The sequence below is a fragment of the Benincasa hispida genome, chromosome 2, assembly GCF_009727055.1.
Source record: "Benincasa hispida cultivar B227 chromosome 2, ASM972705v1, whole genome shotgun sequence".
NCBI lineage: Eukaryota > Viridiplantae > Streptophyta > Magnoliopsida > Cucurbitales > Cucurbitaceae > Benincasa > Benincasa hispida.
The window spans coordinates 7297923-7321456 of record NC_052350.1 but is presented as its reverse complement, the minus strand read 5'-3'; the positions used below and the strand labels follow the sequence as shown (position 1 = coordinate 7321456).

At 31.6% G+C, this 23534-nt stretch overlaps 1 protein-coding gene and 1 long non-coding RNA gene across 5 annotated transcripts; one reads left to right on the top strand and one right to left on the bottom strand.

The window, feature by feature from the left end:
* Positions 1-10592: 10592 nt before the first annotated feature.
* Positions 10593-14178, top strand: LOC120070860 (TORTIFOLIA1-like protein 3). Its single transcript, XM_039022753.1, has 5 exons — positions 10593-11691; positions 11778-11886; positions 12000-12526; positions 13169-13614; positions 13742-14178. The coding sequence occupies exons 1-4, from the start codon at positions 10900-10902 to the stop codon at positions 13586-13588; spliced, it is 1848 nt and encodes a 615-aa protein (XP_038878681.1). The 5' UTR covers positions 10593-10899; the 3' UTR covers positions 13589-13614; positions 13742-14178.
* Positions 13401-22164, bottom strand: LOC120070861. Of its 4 annotated transcripts, none has more exons than XR_005480039.1 (8): positions 22017-22164; positions 21696-21874; positions 20938-21231; positions 19744-20659; positions 19304-19429; positions 17654-17701; positions 16059-17385; positions 13401-13538 (listed from the first exon to the last, which is right to left on the bottom strand). It is a non-coding gene; the product is annotated as an uncharacterized LOC120070861 (long non-coding RNA). The 4 variants fall into 4 exon arrangements; XR_005480040.1 differs by having other exon boundaries at positions 19744-21043; positions 21157-21231; XR_005480037.1 differs by having other exon boundaries at positions 19744-21231.
* Between the last annotated feature and the right edge of the window lie 1370 nt (positions 22165-23534).

The following is a 23534-nucleotide window of genomic DNA, read 5'->3' as shown; positions in this document are numbered from 1 at the left end:
CAACACCATTTCCTGAAATGAATGCTGTGAATGTTAATAATCGTAATCAAGGTCGTGGTCGAGGTAGAGGAAGAAATAATTATTATTTTCGTGATGGTTGCTCTGATCATTCAAATTTCAAAAGAACTATGCAAAATGATGATCACAAAGAAAAAACTCCACAAGATAAGAGTTCAAAGAGTGTTGAAAATAAATGCTTCCGATACGGAATAATTGGGCATTGGTCACATACTTGTCATACGTCAAAATTATTAGTTGACTTTTATCAAGCCTCCCTGAAGGGAAAAAGGAAAAATGTGGAAACAAATTTTCATACCAAGATAATGATATATTTGACCCATCCCATATGACAAATTTGGATGTGGCAAACTTCTTTGAATCTCCTAAAGAGAAAATTGGCGTAGTTGATGAAACATCAAGTGTTTTTTTAAATTTTGAGAATATATAGACTTAATATTATTGTTGTTATTTTTAATCTATCTTCATGTTTCTTTTAGTAACGTCTGTATATTTTAAGTGTTATTTTTCTTATTGTAATTATTTTCTTTTAGTGAAGAAACATAGATCATTTTCATACGTCGGGTGACTAAAAACTGAGTAAAGAAAATCTATGTCTGGCAGACAATGCAACTATACATACAATAATTATAAGTAAAAAATATTTTTCCAAACTGACAATACTGGAAGCAAAACTCAATATGATATCAGATTCTGCAAGCTTGATCGAAGGTTTTGGAAAAGCAAATATTATTTTGCCTAGAGGAACAAAATTTACAATTGACAATACATTGTTCCCTAGTCAATCAAAGAGAAATATTTTAAGTTTTAAAGATATACATTGCAATAGTTATCATATTGAGACTGATAGTAAGAATAATATGGAATATCTATATATCCTATTCACTTTCTCAAATGGAAAACGTATATTGGAAAAGTTGTCTGCTTTATTTTCTAAATTATATTATACTACGAGTAATTGAAACATATGCAACAATGAACCTGAAGTTCACGAATTCAGACATATTTACAATTTGGCATGACTGATTGGGTCATCAGGATCTATTAGAATGAGAAGAATTATTAAGAATTCAAATGGACATCCATTGAAGAGCCAGAAGATTCTTAGATCTAATGAATTATCATGTGATGCTTGCTCTCAAGAAAAATTGATAATTAGATCATCACTAGCTGAAGTGAGGACTGAATCACCTGCTTTTTTAGAACGAATTCATGGTGATATATGTGGACTTATTAACCCACCAAGTGAGCCATTTAGATATTTTATGGTATTAATATATGCATCCAGTAGATGGTCACACGTGTGCTTATTATCAAGTCGAAATCTTGCATTTGCAAGATTACTTACTCAAATAATTAAGTTAAGAGCACAATTTCCTGATTATACAATTAAGACCATTCATCTTGATAATGCTAGTGAATTTACATCCCAAGCTTTTGATAATTATTGTATGTCAATTGGGATAAATATTGAACATCTTGTAGCTCATGTTCATACACAAAATGATTTAGTAGAATCATTTATAAAACATTTGCAATTAATTGCAAGATCATTACTTATGAGAGCTGAGCTTCGTATAGGGATATGCTATTTTGCATGCAGCGTCACTTGTACGCGTTAGGCCAATAGTTTATCATAAGTACTCGTCATTACAATTAGCTTATGGTCATGAGCCCAATATTTCTCATCTGATAATTTTATGATGGAATGTACAAGCAAGCAGCGAAAGTAATCAAAATCAATAAGCACCATATTTACATTTAACTTGAGTTCTAAAACCATGCATGAAAAGAAATTCATAGAATAAGGTTTCAAGAACTTATACCTTTTTAGAATTCCTCCATATCCAAGTTGTTCTCCACGAATTCGATCTTCAAAACAATAGTGAACCACCAAGAAACCTTCTCTACTATCTCCAACTTGGATTTGAGTGGGTGAACTCAAAATTGGTGAGAAGAATAAGGAAAGAGGAGGGTTTGGAGAGTGATCAAGCAGAAACCAAAAATGAAGCTTTTATGTATCAAATACATGCAAGTATTAAGCCATAATGTTGATTGACACATCAAAATCCACCAACTAAGTGGTATAGGTGTCCAATCTTGGAGAAATCCCCTATCTCAACCAATTTCCAAATTTTTAATTGATTTTTCTCAAAAATCAATTAACAAATTCAATTTTAATTTATTAAATTAAAAAAGTTCAACTTAATTAATTTAAACAAAATTCAATTTCCTAAATTGAATTTCTTAATATGAAATTGATTTATTTTAATCAATCAATCAATTAAATAAATAATAATTTAATATCAAATATTAAATTAATTAAACACCTATATCATACATGAATTCTAATCATGTAATTAATATTTAAATCATCATTTAAATATTACTAAACTCTCCAATTATATTTAATTTTGATAAATTAAACGTTAATTATATTGAATATAATTATCCAAACCCTAATTTGAAATTGAATAATTCAAAATCAAATTTAAAATTTGAACACTTCAAATTTAATTCCCAAAATGAATTTGAACACTTCAAATTTACTCAATATACTAATTCAAGATTTACGAGCTAGTAGAGAGACCTTATGAATCTATAGATCATGAGCTCCAACGATTCGAGATTAATTGGCTAAACTCTTTAAATCGAATTAATCAATATTCGTTAATTACCGAGACACACCACTATAGCTCAGTAGTTGCATTCTCCTCACTGTAGATATATTTTTGTCCATTTGATTTAACCACAACCCATAAGTCGAACTTCACAGATTGTTCGTAATCACGACTGGGTCAAATGTTATTTTGCCCCCAAAATTACATCTTGCTTCTTAAGTCCCATTCATCCTCTAATGAACAATTGGTTTGTGTCCAATTACTAAACCGAATCCCTCTCGACCAATGAAAGGGTGGGACTCCTTGTTCAAGACTTGGATTCAGTACTTAAGAGAACAACTTCTTTACTATCCCTAAATCGAATAGGTGTAAATTCCTTCTTGCACCTTATGTCCCCAAATATCTATCCGGTCTTACTCCTGAAATGGGAGGCTTATTGAGCCGACACTGTTGAGCCAACCCTCACCTATGCAAATCTAAGGATAATCCCGAATAAACAGAAGTTCATAGTTAGCTCAGGATTAAGGTCGAATTACCTAGGTCATCGATCTGAAACAGTCAATCTTAAACAGTAAACAATATTATAAAGTAATAGTGACTTATTTCTTAGTCCAATCGTATGCAAACTCATGCATAGGACGCCCCTACTTCTCATCTCAATACAAGAACGAATCAGGATCACTTCGTTTGTAGCACTTTACAACAAATTGTGACAACTACAGAGTGGGCCACATTCGATGGTGCTACCAAAATAAGTTACCCAACCTTATTCATATACTATAGACCATTTTGGCTATTTATTGAACTTGATCCACTTGTATGTCTCAACATAAAGTTCAAGTATTCATATAATAGCCACGGATCTTTAGTTCATTGGATTAAGTCTTTACAAGAGCAATTTACGTATTCAACAACAATTTTATTGAATAATCGTCAATAACATCTTTATTGATAATAGAAAAATTTTTAACATTATAAATTGCGAGTTTTAGAACATATAACCTAACATTTTTGGATGTGCAGTATATGTTCCAATTGCTCCACCACAATGCACTAAGATGGGTAGTCAAACGAGGTTAGGAATATATGTTGGATATGATTTTTCATCAATTATTAAATATCTTGAACCTCTGACGGGTGATATATTTACTGTATGATTTGCTGATTTTCATTTTAATGAGATAAATTTTCCAACATTAGAGAGAGGAATTAAGAAATTGGAAAAAGAAATTACATGAAATGCATCGTTCTTGTCTCATTTAGATCCCCGTACAGATAATTGTGAACTTGAAGTTCAGAAAATAATTCATTTGCAAAAAATAGCAAATCAATTACCATATGCATTTATAGATGCAAAGAAAGTAATTAAGTCACATATACCAGCTACAAATGTTCTACCAAAAATTGATATCACAACACAACAAGTTGTCACTAATGAGTCTGGAACACGCTAGAAGTGTGGTAGACTAATTGGGGATAAAAATCGTCGAAAACGAAAAATAATTAATAGTAAAAAAGACATGGTTGAGGATGTAAATACTCATGAAGAAATCCTCGACATGATTAGTGAGAAAGGTGAAATACCTTAAGATAATAATGAGATTTCAATAAACTATGTCATGACAAAAAAAAAAAAAAAAAAAAAAAAAAGAAATCAAACTGATGTAATTATTAACAACATTTTTATGTATAATGTTGTTCTTGATGTTATATCTGAAAATGAGAATTCTGAACCAAAATCTATTGAATAATGTCAACAAAGAAAATATTGACTTCAGTGGAAAGAAGCAATCAAGGCAGAATTAAACTCACTTTCAAAACATCGGATTTTTGGACCAGTAGTCCGAACACCAGAGGGTGTTAAACCTGTGGGATACAAATGGGTATTTGTGAGGAAAAGAAACAAAAATAATGAGATCACACGATGTAAAGCAAAACTAGTTGCACAAGGTTTTTCACAAAGACTTAATATTGATTTTGAGGAAATGTATTATCCAGTGGTGGATGCAATTATATTAAGATATTTAATTGGCTTGACTGTGTATGAAAGTCTGGATATGCATCTTATGGATGTAGTCACAACATATTTATATGGATCTCTTGGTCATGAAATTTATACGAGAATCCCATAAGGATTTAAGGTACCTGAAACATATACATCAAATTCCCGGGAATGATATTCAATAAAGTTACATGTATCACTATATGGATTGAAACAATCAGGACAGATGTGGTACAATCGCCTGGGTGGATATTTATTGAAAGAAGAATATCAAAATAATCCAATATGTTCGTGTGTTTTTATAAAGAAATCATAATCAGGATTTGCTATTATAATTTTATATGTTGATAACTTGAATATAATTGGAACTCTTGAAGAGCTTTCAAAGGCAATAGAATAACTTAAGAGAGAATTTGAGATGAAAGATCTCGAAAAAACAGAATTTTGCCTTGGTTTGCAAATTGAACATTTAACAGACGAAATATTTATTCATCAGTCAATTTATACAGGAAAAAATTTAAAAAGATTTTATATGGACAAAGCATATCCATTAAATATTCCAATGGAAGTCTGTTCATTGGATATAAATAAAGATATATTTTGACCTCGAGAAGATAATGAAGAACTTCTTGGTCCTAAAGTAACATATCTTAGTGCAATTGGTACACTTATGTATCTTGTTAATAATACAAGACTAGATATTGCATTTCCAGTAAATTTATTAGCAAGATATAGTTATTCTCCAACAAAAAGACATTGGAACGGAATCAAGCGTATACTTCGTTATCTCCGAGGAACGATTGATATCGGTTTGTTTTATTCAAATAAATCAAATTTTGATCTAGTTAGTTATGCAGATTATAGATATTTATCTGATCCACACAAAGCTAGATCTCAAACATGTTGTTTGTTCACATATGGAGGAACTGCTATACCATGGCGATCGGTGAAATAAACCATAACGCCCACTTCCTCAAATCATTCTGAAATTCTTGTAATTCATGAGGCTAGTCGAGAATGTGTATGGTTAAGATCAATGACTCAACACATTTGTGAAATGTGTGACTTGTCTTCTAATAAAAATTTTCCAACAATATTATACAAAGACGATACAACTTGTATAGTCCAAATCAAAGGAGAATATATTAAAGGAGATTTTACTGAAGCTTTTCTACACTCATGATCTTTAAGAAAATGACGGAATCATTGTACAACAAATTTGTTTGAAGGATAACCTGTCAGACTTATTTACAAAGGCATTACCAACCGCAACTTTTGAAAAATTGGTGCAAACATTGGAATGCAGCGACTCAGAGACCTTAAGTGATATTTTCTTGAGGGAGAGCAAATATATTGTATTTTTTAGGAGTGTGTATTATATCAAATATGTATTCTTTTTCCTTCATTAGGTTTTTTTCCATCGGGTTTTTCCTAGTAAGGTTTTAACGAGTCATATTTCATTTATATATATATATATATATATATAATGGGCATCCTAAGGGGGAGTATTATAAATATTATAGAAAATAGATGTCTATTAGATGCTCATGCTTAGTGTTCATTGACCATGTGTCATGTCCCCATTTTCCAAATTATTATCCATGTGTCTTGTAAATACTCATTCTTATTGTCCATGTAATCTATCTCCTACTTGACAAATTACCTATAAATAGTGGCCTTTAGTAGGTTTTGAAAGATAAACATTGGGCAAATTCCATACAAATTGGAGAAAGTGGAGAATTTTGAGAATTTTTTCATTTCTTCTTATTTTGTTAATTTATTTATATATTATGTTTTATTTATTTTATTATTATATTATATTTATTTTAATATTATATTCCATTACCATATGTGTTCTCATTGTGCTCCTCAAATTCACAACAATTCGAAATTATTTCTTATTTTTGCTTGTTTTAGTTCTAACAAAATATTTGAAAATGAGAGATTTGAACATTGATTTTTGATCGAAAATATATATCTTTTAACATGTCTAAAAGATCTATTCACTCAAAATTTATGGTCTATTTTATATAAATATTAAAAAGACTATAAGTTTGAGATTTTAATATTTTATGGTGACAAAAGCTATAATAATACTTAAATATAAACAAAATATTATTTAATGAGTCATTTCTATTTTGAAACGAAAAGATAGCTTTTAGTTTTGTTAGTACTAAAAGTTAATGGAAATCCAACTTTGTTCTTAAAAAAATCCAACTTATCTCAAATTTAGGAACAAATAAAGTGTTTAAATTCAATATATTTGAGCTCTTGTTTTTTAGTTACATTCGTAAAAAAGAGCAAAAGCTACTCATGTCATCGCATCTTTAGTTTGCTCTTCAAGATCATTTTTTATCTATATTTCTTTTTTTTTTTAAAAAAAAAAGATTGCGTTATTCTCCTCCTTATTTAGAGGGTTTGCCCTGTGTTTCTATTATTTGCTATGTTTGCTTCAAAGGGTATGTTTACGTGATAGATGTCTCACATACTAAACAAGTTTTTCATGTAAAAAAAAAAAAAAGGTTTTCAAGCAATATGTATCATGCTAGGTGTGAGATTTTCAAATGAATGTACATTATAATTAAATAACTAATAGAAATTTAATAATCACTACTAATATAGTTTAACTTAGTTAAGATATATATTTTGATTAAAATATTTAAATTCAAAATTTTATATTTTAAATATTGTTGCATTCTCTTACAAAACTATTGAAAAAGTCATAATTGGATAAATTTTATGAACTAAAATGAAAATACAATGACTAAATAGGCACATACTTTTATGGATTAAAATAGTAGTATGAATAAATATTATTTTATAATAAATGTTGAGGGTTGCCCCAAGCAAGGCCTAAATCCATGGGACTGATCAAGCCAAGGGAAATCAAGAGGCGACATGGGAAAACACGCGTCTCAAAAGAAAAAAAAAAAGGTCAAAACCTTATGTTCTTGGCCAATCAGTCGAGCTGATGAATATATATAAATTGAAAAATAATTAAATCGTGCTCGGTCGCTGCAACTATCCTAACAACGCTGAAGTTACATGTAGCCACAGGCAAATGTTAGAGAATTTACATTATAGAAAAACCTCATTTTACGACCCTAGAAGAGAAGAGTTAGTAATCTCCCATCCAAAGAGAACTATAACCTTACTTTTGTGTACTTAGTTATACTCTTTGTATTATCTTAAACATCAGAGTGTGGTAGATTTGCCAAAACGAACATAACTTAATTGATATTCGAGTGTGTTAGGATGTCAACAAACGCATGCTAATTTTTGACAGCAATCATAAAAAACAATAATAATGTGATAATGATATTATTATATTCACCGTATGATAAGGTATGATAAATGATAGATTGAATGTATTTGAAATAATTCATATAAATAATACAAAACAAATAGTGATTTGGTTGAATTAAGTGTTTATTTAATTATTTAAGAGGAAAATTTAATAGGCAGAAGAGAAGACTGCGCGGAAAGATTATAGAAGAAGCAAACAGTGATATGGTTAAAATAATGATGAAAGTAGGTTGGTCGTCGCCAGCAGGTCACGGAAAAGGCCAATTATTCGGTGCCACGTGTCTTTAAAATTATGGTCAATTAAAGTTTTTTTTTTTTTTTTTTTTTTGAAAAAAAAGTTCAGTACCCTTCACATGCTCCCTTTATCCCAAATTTACTTCTTTCTTACTTTTTTTCCCCTTCTTTTTGACCTCCTTACCTGTTCTATGGCCATCGAAATTAATAGATATATAGATTAAATCATATATATATATATATAGAGACTGTAATTTGTCAAAAATATTTTTTTCCCAATTTTTTTTTTTATATATTTAAATTCTGAGTGAATTTACAAAATGAAAAATAAATTTATGAAAACTACTTTTTCAAGTTTTCGGAATGTGATTTTGATTTTAAAAATACCATTAAAGTCTAGATAGCAAAATATATAAACCAATAAATAAAATTGATGTTTAAATGTTTAATATTCAGAAATCAAAAACTAAATGGTTAGGTCTCGTTTAATAACCTTTTTTTTTGTTTTTTTTTTTAAATTAAGCTTATTTTATCCACATTTTCTAAGTACAATGCGTAAATTCTTAGCCAAATTTCAAAAATAAAACCAACTTTTCGAAAGCTATTTTTTTAGTTTTGGTTTCTTAAATTATTAGTGAAAAGTAGATAACAAAGGAAAATATTTGGAGGTGAAAGTAATATCCATAAGTTTAATTTACAAAAACAAAATAGTTACCAAACGAACGGTTAATAAACATGATCTTTAACTTTATATTTACTTACTTTCTTCTGTCGATAGCTATTGTACTTACCCATTAAATTTTTATACGTTGCACTTTATTTTCTTAAAACTAAAGACTAACCTCATTTTCAATAATAATAAATAAAAAAAAACTAAATAGAACTATATTCAACGTTTTTTTTTTTCATGTCATATGAATTAGAGTGTATTTAATTTATCTTTTTACGTATTTAATTTTGAAAATTATCAAAAGAATTTAATAAAAATGAATAGATTCTTAGCATAATATTATTTACAACTACTTAATACAAAATGTGCAAAAATAGGAGTAAAGTAAACTAGCACGACTTACTCAAATGAATAATGAATCATTTGAAGGGAAAAAAATATTAGACTTTGAAGGAATAACTTCCAACTCTATTATTATTTTCTTGGGCACTCTCTACTATTGTTGAAAAGTGTTTTAATGTATTTTATTTTTATTTAATGTATTGTAAGCTATTGAGATAAATAAACGGAGACTAGAAAAATGGATTCAAATCCGTTTCCACCTAATTTTAGTAATTTAGATTCTTTTAAAACTACATTTATAAATAAAATTAACAATATATGCCTCTTCTCACACTTCAAATACTTTTGAATTAAAAAAAAAAAAGGAAAAAAACTTTAGTCGTTGTTACAATTGTTTATATTGCATTGAAGGGAAATTGTAGAGGATTATTTCAAACCTTCAATATTACCCTATAATTTTATTTTTTTTAAAATAACTTTTTTAGTCTCCAGATTTTAGATCTAATTTAGTTCTTTCAAAATGTTACACATTTAGTCTTTAAGTTTTAAGTTTAATTTCATTTTAGTCCCTAACTTTCAAAATATTACAAATTTACCTTTCATATTTGATTTTTATTTCAATTTAGTTATTGGATTTCAAGATTTTACATTTTCTAACTTTAAATTTTCATTAAATATTCTATTCCTATAATTGACTCAATGCCTCCTAATTAATTTAAAATAATTATGAATTGAAATTTTAAATTTAATTTTAAGTGTGATAAAAAATAGTAAAACTTGACTAATTATAATTATATTACTCATTTTAAATTTATTAATTTTATTAATCATTTTAAATTCATTAACATACAATAACACTAAAGATAGAAAATCATGATTTAGTAAAAAATCGAGGTTAAAAGTTAAAATCTTGAAATCTAGGAATCAAATTGAAATAAATACTCAAATGTCTGGTGAAATTGTAATATTTTAAAACCTATGAACTAGATTGAAACAAAACTCAAAACGTGACTTTTTGAAATCTAAGAACCATATAGAAACTAGACCCAACACATAGGGATGAAAATATATATATATATATATATTTTTTTTGGGAAAAGTACACTTCATATCAAACATGTAGAACCTAGATGCATTTTTTTTTTTAATGTAAATCTTAATTCTTAAAAACTTAAAAAGGAAAAAAGAAAATACAAGTGGGGAAGTTAAAACTACCAAAATAAAATACACAGACAACTTTAATATGGCACATAAATAAATAAATAAAAAGTAGGTGTACTATTTTATCCAAAAAAGAAAAAGAAAAAGAAAAAGAAAATAAAATAAAAGGTGAAGAAGGCTTTTATTTTTTATTTTTTTTATTTTTTTCAAGTACAAAAAGTGAAGAAGGTTATGAGGGAAATAAATGTATATATGTGTGGACCAACGTATATCTTATAAGTTATGATTTATTTAATGCCAAATTTAGGTTATAATTAAATAATATATAAAATTTATTGTGATCACCGGCATCTTCTTCTTCACAGTTCTCAACAGTTTAAAAGGCTTAAACCGGTTTCTTCATGACTCCCATCTTCTTCCCCAATTCCCCGCGGGAAAAATCTGTAGCCATTGTTCCGCTTCCGTCCGGCAATGTTGCCAGAATTTCTACCTCTGTCGCCGCCGCATGAGGTCTGACGCCGCCAACGAATACAATTCCACTCGCCATGGCGCTCTCTGCCTCTGCGCCGCAGAGCCTGAAGCTTCGCATTCTCTCGTGCCTCACCAAGCTCTCCGACCGAGATACCTACTCTCTTGCTGCATCCGAGCTCGAGTCCATTGCTCGGAGTCTTGACGCGAATTCCTTGCCGATTTTCCTTTCCTGTATATACTCCACTGATGCTTCGGATAAATCACTGGTGAGGAAGCAATGCGTTCGTCTCTTTGCTGTTCTCTCAGAGATTCATGGAAACTCTCTCTCTCCGTATCTATCGAAGATTCTCTCCAACATCACACGCCGGTTTCGCGATCCTGATTCGTCGGTCCGATCCGCCTGTGTTAACTCTGTAGCCGCATTAGCTTCCACTGTTACCAAACCGCCGTTTTCGACATTTTTGAAGCCTTTAACTGATTCGCTTTTCACGGAGCAGGATTCTAATTCGCAGATCGGAGCGGCTTTGTGTTTGGCTTCAGCAATTGATGCTGCACCGGATCCGGATCCGGTTAAGCTCGGGAAGCTTTTGCCGAGGTTTGAGAAGCTTTTGAAATGCGAGAGTTTCAAGGCAAAGCCGGCTCTCTTGACACTGATCGGGAGTGTTATTGGAGTTGACGGAGTTTTCGGTAATGGAGCTCTGAAAAATTTGGTCCCGTGCTTGGTTGCATTTCTAAGCAGTGAGGATTGGGCGGCGAGAAAATCTGCGGCGGAGGCGCTAGGTAAGCTAGCAGTCGTGGAGAGGGATGCTCTGGCGGAGTTCAAGGCTGGTTGCTTGAAAACGCTCGAGAGTCGGCGATTCGATAAGGTTTCAGTTTCTTAATGGCTTCAAAAATATAATAAACGAATCGAATTGAGATATATGATCATGTTATTCTCACCACTGTGATATAGGTTAAGGCTGTAAGAGAGGTAATGAGTCAGATGCTCGAGGCATGGAAACAGATTCCTGATCTCTCGGATGAGGCATCTGCGCCTGCTTATTCCCATTCTTCCTCGAAAGGTAGCATGCTTAGACATTATCTTCAGTAAATGTTTTGCTAATTCCCTGCACGTCGGGTGAAATTGTTTACAGCCTTGTGATTTCTTCCATTTTGGTATTTTATTCTGTTTTAGAAATCGCAATTGATGGACGTTATCCACCTGGATTAAAGAATAATTCTTCAGCTCGTCTTGATGCTCCTCTCTCGAGGAAGAACACAATCCCAGTTTACAAGTCTACACCACCGGATGCTTCACTTGCGACGGCAGCGAGAAAAAGAAGCCCTTTGAGCGGTGGTGACAAGAAAGGAAGTTTGTCGATGCTCCAAAAGGTTGAGCGTAAGAAGCCTCTGGACTGGAAAGTGGAAGTCTCTGTTAGGAGATCTCCCTCCGTAGAACTGAAGGAAAGAGATGAAAACATTCCGGATAGAAGGTTTAATGAGAAACCCAAGATTTCGAAACCAGAAACAAAACGGGCTCTCTTCAAGTCTGGATCTCGCGTAGTTCCTTGTCCCGAGGAGTTCCCTGAATCGACTGTTGTAGCAAGTAATGCAACCGATGATCTCCACAGGAACCACAAAGACTCTGAAGAATTGCATTTGATCCGTAACCAGCTTAGTCAAATTGAAAAGCAGCAATCCAGTCTTCTAGATATCCTGCAGGTAGTACGAATCCTGAAATCTGCACTTAATCTGGAAGAAATGAACTTATTTTCATTTCTTCATGCTTGATTCATGCCCTCAGTTAAGTCGTGTATGTTTTCTTCATTGTCTCATTCTAAAGATCATAAATCTCCCGTAGACATATGCATGCTCATGCATCAATATAATAGATCGCTCCTTGGAAATTGGAATCATTAGAATGCAGGAAATCTACAAGTACACCCAAGTACTTGCACAACGTAGATAGAACAATAGATGACAAGCACATAGACATTGGAATACAAAATGAAATTTTCAAGGCACATTGTACAATAGATAGAGCAAGGTGTATCATCGAAAAAGGAAAAAACATGGAACATGCATGGTTTTTTCTACCTCACCCTGCCACTGAAGCTTAGATAAACCATCATTCGGGCCATCATTGTTTCAGCTGCTTGTGTCATTTTATAACTTCCCTACAATTTTCTGCCAAGAACTATGTTTCTTATTGAAGTACAAATTACTGTACAACATAAAAATTGCATTGTCTACTACTGTTAGCGCTTGATTGTCTGCAATGTTCAATACATTGATCACTCATTGCAATGAAGTCTTTAAAGGATATCAATCTCACTTGAGTTTTGCTTTTTATACCATTTTTAGAACTTCATTGGGAGTTCGCAAAATGGAATGCGATCGTTGGAGACGCGTGTACATGGTCTAGAACTGGCATTGGATGAGATCTCTTATGATCTAGCTGTATCAAGTGGAAGGATGTCTTATGCTAATACTCCCACGACCACATGTTGTCTGCTACCTGGAGCTGATTTTTTGAGCTCAAGGTTCTGGAAGAGAGCAGAAAGTAGACACTCAACATCAAAGTTCTCAACTCCCATTCGTGCAACTCCATTGGCTCTAATGCGCAGTAGATCAGGCGATCGCCATGGAGCTAATGTAGATGCTGGATCTATGAATGTCGAGAATCATAGGTTTCACGTCCAGCGACGGGGTGGCTTTATGGTGAATCCATTGGCTGTGAGACAAAGTGAATCAAGAGTTGTCTCAGATGTAGCACTTCCATGAACAATTTGATCAGGAGGCACGAAAGGGTAAATTCTAAACTTAATTCCTTCTCTCTTTTATTTTTACTCTTAAGTTCCATCACTTCTTTTCCTTTGATCAGGGTCACTAAGATACTAGTAATTTACTAAACTTCAAACAACTTTTTTGTTGTAGGCTTACTTCCTTTGCCATGGGCATCTAAAGTGATTCAACAAAGCAACTACCACGATTTATGTTGCTGAGGTAGTGCATTCCAATATGGATTTAATAGCATTTTCTATCATGTTCATGAGCTAAGTGATCTAATTCAGTGAGGAGTCCTAAAAAATTTGAATGAGGTGTCAAGTTAAATTTCTCTCTTTTCAATTACTACTTTCTTTTTTCTTTTTCTTTTTGGGAATATGATTGAAATTGGAATTAAAAGGAGTTTACATTTAAAAGCCAAATATCCTAAGATAGAGAGGGTGATTACTGATATGTATATATAGGAGCCAGAATACAAGGCCTTTTCTCTCCTTTACGACTTACTCACAATGGTGTTGAGTTCTTTTCAATTGGTTGAAACATATTACTTGAAGTGGAAAAGAGTACAAATATCTGGTTGATGATTATGATGTTTTTTCTATAATTTTATTCCTTCCCCCTTTTTTTTATATAAATATGCACAATGAAAATATTATTTCAAAGATAATGGTAGTGATTCGAGACCTATAAAGAAAAGTACTTATGAATGTTACAGAATTAAATCATTTTGGTCATTGTCGTTTTAATTCTCTCATCTAATCAAGACTACAATTTCCTCTCTTAAAATTTGTATAGGTACATTGCTTTATTCACAAATTTCATTCTAATATTAAAGGTTTACATCACATGTGGGAGGGCACTGCATAACTGAAATAATGAACTTTTGTATTGTTTTATGATTTTAATTACGGATGAGAGGATATAAAATATATATTTAAGTCTCGTTTGATAATAATTTATTTTTTGTTTTTGTTTTTGAAAATTAAGTATATAGGCACAACTCCCACCTCCAAAATTATTTCTTTGTTATATATATTTTACCAATAGTTTAACAAATCAAGCCAAATTTTGGAAACTAAAAAAATTAGCTTTTGAAAATTTATTGACTTAAGAAAGATGCTTATTTGAAATGGAAGAAGAAATAGGCTTAAATTTTAAAAACAAAATAGTTACTAAATGAGACCTTAGTTTAAGATTTTCAGTACTTGCTGTTGAGTCACATCAAACTGATCAGAAAAGCTAGTGGTGATAAAATTAAAAGAAATTCATACTTTTAAGTTCTAGTATGCATTTGAATTATTAACACAACAATCTCTCAAAATTTGTATTTGGTAACATTCTTAGTTCATAGATTAATTTTTCCATTAGTTATTAATTCAAAGCTCATGTGTCACCTATTTTTTTATTAAAAAATATTTTTTTTTTTAACTTTTTAATTATTAAACTAAGAAAAATATTTGTTTTTTCCCCTCTACTTTCATGTTCTCCTATTTCCACAATTTGCCATGCCGACGGCTCGAGTTTTCCTCAAATTTCTTGTCCTTAAGCTCCCAATCAAGTCTCAATGCGAGTACAAATTACAATTACTAGAAAATAAACCTTTCTGGTTATTTATAATTTACGTTACAGATGAAATCATTTATATCTAAGCACAACATAAAAGTTTCTGATACTAGACGAATAACAAATCTTTGTCCGTACAACAAATATGGAGATAGCATAATGAGTCTCTAATTTCAAGAAATTATGGCTTAGCTAAGTTAACTTTCGCTAGTATCATATTTGCTTGTTCATGCTATAATTTACTTTTACAAATATTTTTAATACTAACTTCTCATTATTTAGAAAAAAAAATTATTTGACACGAGAAATGGTAAATGGTAAATGGTAAATGGAAAGGAGTATCCATCTATGATATGGTAAATGCCAAATCCATCAATGAATGGCACACATTAAAAAATTAAAAAAATAAATAAAAAGCCCCTTTCCTCTTCCATCCTTATCCAGTTCTGTATTGTACAGCACTACCAAGTACCAACATTTTTGCCTAGAGCAAGCTGTCAGATAATTCTTAAATGATTTCTCACATTCATGATCATATGAGATTCCTTCACTAATTTAATTTCCCCCACCAAATTTTTTTTGGCTAGCTTCACGTTCTCTCCCCACAATTAATGAACATTTTCTACTATTAGCCTATGCACAATTTAAGGTTTTGATGGTTTGATTTCAATTCTGTTTGTCCCTAGATTTCAAAATATGTTAGTTTAAGTATTGGAGCTCGGAGATATGCTATAATTTGGTCCCTGAAGAAACTGTCCTGTTTTACTATTAGTAAAGAAGTTGAGAGAAACGGAGAAAAAAAAATCCACACAATAAATAAAAATATAAAATTATTAAATTTAAGATTCTAAGAATGAAATAGGATTTAAACCCAAATTTGAAGGAACGTGAAATGTAAACGTACCATTTCTCTTTAGCTCTAATCATTTCTTCCCTATTCTCGTATACAGCAACGTCTTATCGATATCGACACAATGCTGTTCATCATGATACGCAATGCTCCCAGTTTATGAAAAACAAGAAAACCAAATTAATGATAATAATAATCAGCAATGTAATGTATTTCTTAAAGAAAAAGGACTAAACAAAAGGAAGACAGTTGCATGGGGATAAGGCCCCACCCCTCTGGTTTATACGTATGTTATTGACTAACATATGCTGTACTGCTTATTTTTCTTCAAGAAACCTACTGCCGAAAACAAGAAACTAATGCTTCAAATTCCAGTTTTTATATATATATATATATATATATATATATATAAACACTCAAATTCAGATCCTACAGCTCAGCCACATGATAAGCATTTTTAGATCCACAATATTTCAGGAAAATTATATTGTTTCTTCAAGTTCAAGTTGAATTATTCAATTTACGGAAGTATCTACTTATCAATCAAAATTTCACAATACACTAAGGTAATATCTTAACCATTTCTAGTTTCTAAACAAAACAAAATCAAACAAACAACAAAGAAACAAACAAAATAAAAACAAATTAGGTGTAACAAACTAGAGGTAAGCTGTCAATGTGAACATAGTTTAATTAGTCAATCCCCTACCATATGTTTGTTTTTGCTTTTTTTTTTTTTTTTAATTTTTTACTGTGGGTGGGAAAAATTGAATCTCTGAATTCGAAGTTGGTAACACAAGCTTTAAGCCAATTGAGCTAGACTAATTTTGGCCCCCTACCATACATATGTTGTTGAACAAAAACAAAACCTATATATTATTCCCAACTTATTTAATGTATTTGTTATGTATAAATTAATAAGGTCACCGTCGATATAAAGACATTTCTCTAAAGTTAAATTACAAATTTGGTCCCTATGGTTTGGAGAAAATTAGAATTTAGTTTCTATTGGTTTAAAAGTTAGAATTTTAGTCTCTATGGTTTGATAAAACCTCATAAATAGTCTCTATAGTTTGATAAAATCCTCATAAATAGTCCACAATAGAGATCAAATTTACAATTTAACCTTTCCTAAACTCCGAGAAAGTCAAGGTTAAAAATGAAATGTCAGAAAGCAAAAAAAAGTATAGTTTCCATAACGCATGATTAAAGGTAAAATCTACTTACTACCATTTCTGTAATAACAGAGCAGTAATGATCCATGAAATAAAAGAGCACAGCACAAGGCAATGCAGAGGCATGCTATACGGACAATATTTTGAAGGCCTTGTGGTCTGCCACTAACTTTGCCGCCAAACGGGGAAAAGATGCTTACTTTAGCCTGAAAAGTTCGACCACTCATAAAAATTTATTACCTTTCTTAAGTTTCATCTTTCGAAATGTTTTATGAGAAGATTCTATTCTATCACATGAGTAATATTTTTAAATTCAATATTTTCGTTTATAAAATACAAATTTAGTACTTGTTAAAGAATTAGAATTTCTAAATATATCTTTTATAATATAGCCAAATGTAATAAAAATTGAAAATAGTTAAGAAAATACCTTCATTAATTTAAAAGAATAGTCAAATACACTCTAAATCTAACCTGTTAATCTTGCACTCTTATCTTCCTCCTTGCATAAAGGTGTCAAATCTGAAAGTAAAAAAAAGTCCCAACAACTTTACCAATTTTTTAACACTACACTTTTGACAACTAAAAGGCTATGTTGGGGGGTTTATATCTTTAATTCTCTAAAGGACTCGATGGGGGGAAAAGGCAGAGAGACGTGAAAGAAAAGTTTAGATAAAAAAGGAATTAGTCTCAAATAATTGGAAAGATTGAGAACAAAGCGAGGAGTTTTCCACAGGAACAATTGGAAGGGTCAAGGGGAATAGGAATATTAGGAGAAGCATTGAAACTTTGCCAATTTATAGAATCGATCCCTATCATGGTAAACCAAATAATTTCTTTCTAGCCATGAACTCCAATTAATTGCTCTAACAGTATTCCTACATATAGTCTTTGTATTTTCTTTGAAGTTGGTTCCACACAGAAGCTGTATCAAATTATCCTCAACAACGAAATAAAAACCCCAAGCGAAGTCAAAAGAAAGGAAAAGAGCTTTCCGGTGCTAGAGGAAAAAAAAAGTAGTAAATGGCTCTGTTTTCCCCTACTTTCCTAGAAAAGGAAGCACCGATTGGTTGTGTCATTTGATGCACCACGTCCTTGTAATCTCTCCATTGTGTTTAGCCCCTTCAAGAATCAATAAACATGGCCCAATAGAAAATTCAAACATTTTTCAGTACTCCCAACTTTCCAAATTGGGAGTGCTAGATTTTGGAGTAGCAAGGAAATGGTAGCTGTTAATCTTGAGAAAAGCAAAAAGATAACCCCCTAATGTCGCCTCCACTCTTAGGCCATATTTCAACCAACAGTTTCAGAAGCAGACATTTAATTCAGATTTCTCCTGTTAAGATTCTAGGATTTAATAGTCTTCTTCCAGAAGTACGAATTTTAGCATCCGATAAAGGGTGCTAAAGCAGGAGAAGGAAATTTCTGCATTAAATGTCTGCTACTAACACCGCCTATTACCTTTTCCAAAAAGAAGTATTAATGCAATTTTCAAGACTGACAGAGGAAATATGTTCAATTAAGTATTTGGTTTTCGAAATTTTCCTCCAAGGGCAATGACTGCTTCCTTCCTTTCTTATGTTCTCTTTTCCTCTCTCTTTTCAATACAAGCTAGGGAATATGAGATGACTTGGTGGCATGATTTATTTGGTTCATTGATAAGCTTCAAAAACCACTTACAAATAAGCGCCAAGTTTATTTTTTTTAAACTGCACTCCTGTTGACCATATATGAATAGCCATTCCCACCTTATCACCACCCCCCAAGAGAAGTCCTCTTTTGCCTTTCCAAAAGAGTAGCCACAACGATCAGGATTGGAAGATGGATATAAAGAAGGTAAGCAAGCTATCCAAAATGATGCTTGAAAGTGTCAACCCTCATTTGATGGATACTTTTGCAATGTGATTGGAAAGGCAGTCTCTTATGCACATTCAAAAACTTGGGAAGGACAAGAAACAACTCTATTCTAACAATGAAAAACGGAGAAGCAGCTACACAGCTACAATTATTGAATACAATTAGCTTCAAGATTTAAACACAATGATTAAAAGACCCTTGAGCATTCACTAGGACACTATAAATTCACACACGAAGAGCTACCACTAGATAGAACGTAGAACTCACATGTTTCGTGATTCCCAAATTTTGCGTATTTCTAATTCAGCAAAATCCAACTTTGGAGTGTGTTCACCTGAATGCTGACTTTATCCAGCTAATTGATTGCTCAATATGATAACGGATCATAATAATCTGATTATGTGAACAAATTGAGGAAAATGTCAGAATGTAGCACAATCATTTGATGAGAAAAATATTGTGTGAAAATGTATTAAGATAATTTGACTAGATACTCAAAGTAAAAACAAAATGATCTAGACTGTAAGGTTCAAAAGTTTCATGAACGGCCAATTCATTACATTTGAGGCACCCTATCAGGAAGAGAACTATTTCCAGCACAGTATTCAATAGCTTTCTAGTGAGTTTCATATTATATTAATAATACATTATACGGTTTATAAATTCTATTGGCGCAATAAGTTTTCAGAAAAAGATAAATAACCAACCTCAAGTGCAAATGTGCTGGTTGCCAACTATCTTGAGAATTCAACCAAGAAACTTCAATTCTAAGTCTCTACAAGACCATTCCTATGTTCCCCACCTTCCTCTTTAAATGCTCTCATTAGAAGATGAATTACAGTCTGAATTATTTGGCAAACCCTCGTGCTTTCAACAATCTGTGGCTTAAGAACGTAAATATTTATAAGTTGCATGTGGGAGTCATCATTCAAATCAGAAGCAGTCTTTTCAAACTTAGTTAACAAGCCTTTAACGGTTTCAACATCATTGTTGGTTAAGATGGTCAGATGCATACATTCCAAAAGGTTTCACTGACTCCTATATCACTTTCAGCATCTTCATGTGCTGTAAATACTTCAACCTTCTTTAATAGAACTTTCAAGATTAGCGGAAATAACCAATGTTTCTGAGTATCAATTTCATTTGTGATTGATAAATTATCCCCGGATTGATTAGAGTTATCCACAAATGGAATTCCAAAGAACAGGTGCATGATATATTTCCATGGCCTCACCAGTAAGTAAAGAGCCTGCTTTGGAGTTTGGAGAGCTTCTTTTTTCCTTGTAACTTTTTCCATTTTCCGGAAACCGGCATTTATTGCTACCTTAGACTGCATCTTTTCAATATGTCAGAATTCTTCTTAGCAGCTGGTATATGAATTGCTTCAGTCTTTTCATCTCCCATGGCAAATGCTACTTTCTATCATTTGAAGGTATTGTGCAAATCCTCTCTATTTTTTTTTTTTTTTTTTTAATCTTCTCTAGTTTCATACTTCTGTGTTCAGTATCGTGATCATCATCAAGAAAGAATCATCTGCTGGCTTTCCACTGTTACTTAAATATGGAATGTTGGGGGAAATAAAGATTGATAATTCGTACGTTCTGATGCCACATAATAAAGAACCTGTTTAGAAGATAATATTATCCCACGTTTCAGTACTCTTCTTTTTCTTTTTCTGAAAAGCGTCACTCTGATACCCCACTATTATCTTTCCGCATTACTGTCAAGTTTCATAAAATATCAACACACACGTTTGCACATGTTGCTTAAGTCTTCGCGGGAGGAACCAGTTACATATCCAAGAAAACAGATTTTTCCACTAGACAGATTCTATGGCCATTTTTAAAAGGTTCTGATTCTTAGCTTCTTTTAATGAAGGCAAAGTCAGTATTCACTGGTACCTTTAGGCTTACACTTGCCTGACATGTCCATTTCCCGAGTCATGAGCTGTTCTTCCAGATGAGAGCCATAACCGACAACCGTGGATTCACCATGACCAAGAGAGTTCTGAAGCCGTAATGACATATATATGTTAGTAGCAATATTTCCTGCTAAATTTTCTCATGTAGTTCCTGTTCATTACTTTATCCAATTTATCCTGAACTTCTCCCAACTCTTACCCTATATCTTTGACCTGCACTACAACTTATGCTTCGAATCTGATCCCAAAGTTATACCATCTCGCTTTCTCCATCCTGCAATTGCAGAAAATTAAAACTCCATGGTTGTTATTCACACAAAGGAAAACAGTGCTGAAGACAAAACTAAAGGTTTGAACTAGAAATTTTGAATCATTTAAATTATAAAATAATGTTGCCATTGGCTCAGAATGTAGCAAGCCACTAAAATTATAAAAAGTTGCACAGCCATAGTATGAGTAAATCATAATATCAAAGTGTTAGATTATATAACATAAGGATCACAAGATGACACAATTAAAGATGGTAAACAAAGTGTCTCCTCTAGCACAGGGTAAAAGAAGAAAGAAAAGGAGACTCCGAACAATCTTTTCACTGAATCAACACCAGAAACCGAAGTGGATAACGGTCATATCAACATTAGCTTCAATTACAAAATTCGATCCCTAAAAGTCACAAGATAACAGATATATTCAAAACACTAGACATAATCAAAGAATGCACAGGTTCCACCATTCTACCTTACGATCCAGTCCTCTTTAGGCGTCTAACAAGCATCCGAAGTGCTTCATCCTTATTCGTAAAAAGTATCCTATCGAAACCGAATACCTCTCATCTTCGAAACCATTATCTACGCCGCTGATTCTTTTGCCGCATCGCAGTGTACATCCGCATGGGCCTTCTTCAATGCCGTCGATATCTAAACATACATTAACCAACAAGATTAAACTTCGACAAAGAGAAACACAAACAGAATCAAAACATTCCAGAATGTGAACAAGAATCAAAGGCGAAGGAAATATGCAATGTTTTTCTTAATAGAAACAAATTAAGAAAAATACCTCCGGTGTCGCCCATTATTGAAACCTCCGGAGATTTTCAGACCAGACGGAGGTTGAGATGATGAAGGGAAATTGTCAGAAATTTTTACCATACAAAATTAATCTACCACCGACATTTAGTTAAAATAATTAGTTTTCTCTGACTTATTTTGACTGTGGGATAGGATTTACCGAGATTTGAGTAGAATATTATGTGATAATTTTAAATCTTATATCAAATTTTATACCTTTTCAATTTTTCTCTAACTTCGATTATATTTATCAAATATTATATCAAAATCTCACATAATTTTTAAAATATTTAGCCAAAATTCTAAATTTCAAATTAATTTACTAATTATCTAAATGAATTTTTTAAAATGGATCTCAGATTGATTTTGAAAATATGGAAAATATATAAATTCTTGATATGAATCTCAAGCACATTAACATCGAAATTCATAAATTCTCGACCAAATTAATATTGAGATTTAATATTATTTTTTATATCTTACTCTTTTTGGCAAAATTTAATCTTATCTTTTTTTTTTTTTTTTGCAAAATTTAATATTTCCAAAAATTTAAAAATCAAAATATAATCATCCATCTGAAAAAATTAAATTCATTTGGAAATTTAAAAATTCATATAATCATGGAAACAAAAATTGGTCTGAAATTTGGAGAAAATTTGAAAATATGTAAAATTTGGTATAAGATTTGGATAGATTATCTAGAAAATTTACTAAAATCTCGGCATTTAATCTCATGTACGACAAAGGTCCAAAGGGTCAAAACAATCTATAATTTAGAAAAAGTAAAAATTTTAACTAAATCTCGGTGATCGATCTCACCCGAGATCCACCGGAAAAAAAAACTAGTTTAACGATTTTTCAAAAAACATGCTAGTTTTGAAAGATGGAAAGTTGATGTGCTATTTTTGACAATTTTCCAAATTTTAAGAAGCATATCAAAATCCTTCTCTCTGATAGGTTTTTACTAAATTGCCCTTATCTGATTTCATAATCATGTCCTCGCAGGAACCCTAATATCGATAATTCGATCTCTTTCCTGCTTTTTGGTGCGAGGCGCATGCCATGAGATTTGCTTTCATTGGGTCGTTGATAAGGGGTGTACATGGGGTGGGTTGGGTTGAAACATCTTTTAGACCAAATCCAATAATCTGGGTTGTAAATTTCTTTATCCCAAACGATTCTCATTAAATAATAAACCCAACCAACCCAATCATGAAATATTTGGATTAGGTTAGTTCTGATTACTTGGATCATTGTTTAAATTTTTGTTTTACATAAAAGTAGCATGTTAATATGTGAAAAAAATTGTTTAATTATTTTCACTTAATGAAATAAGATTAGCAAATGAATTTTATTAAATTATGAAAAACTTATTTCCATAGTGCTAAAAAGTTATTTTAAACAATTCGTGGATAATAAATAATCTTTGAAAAATCATGAAATTAAGTAAAATTAAAATAAATAAATAAATATATATATATATATATATAATTGTATTGGAAGTAAA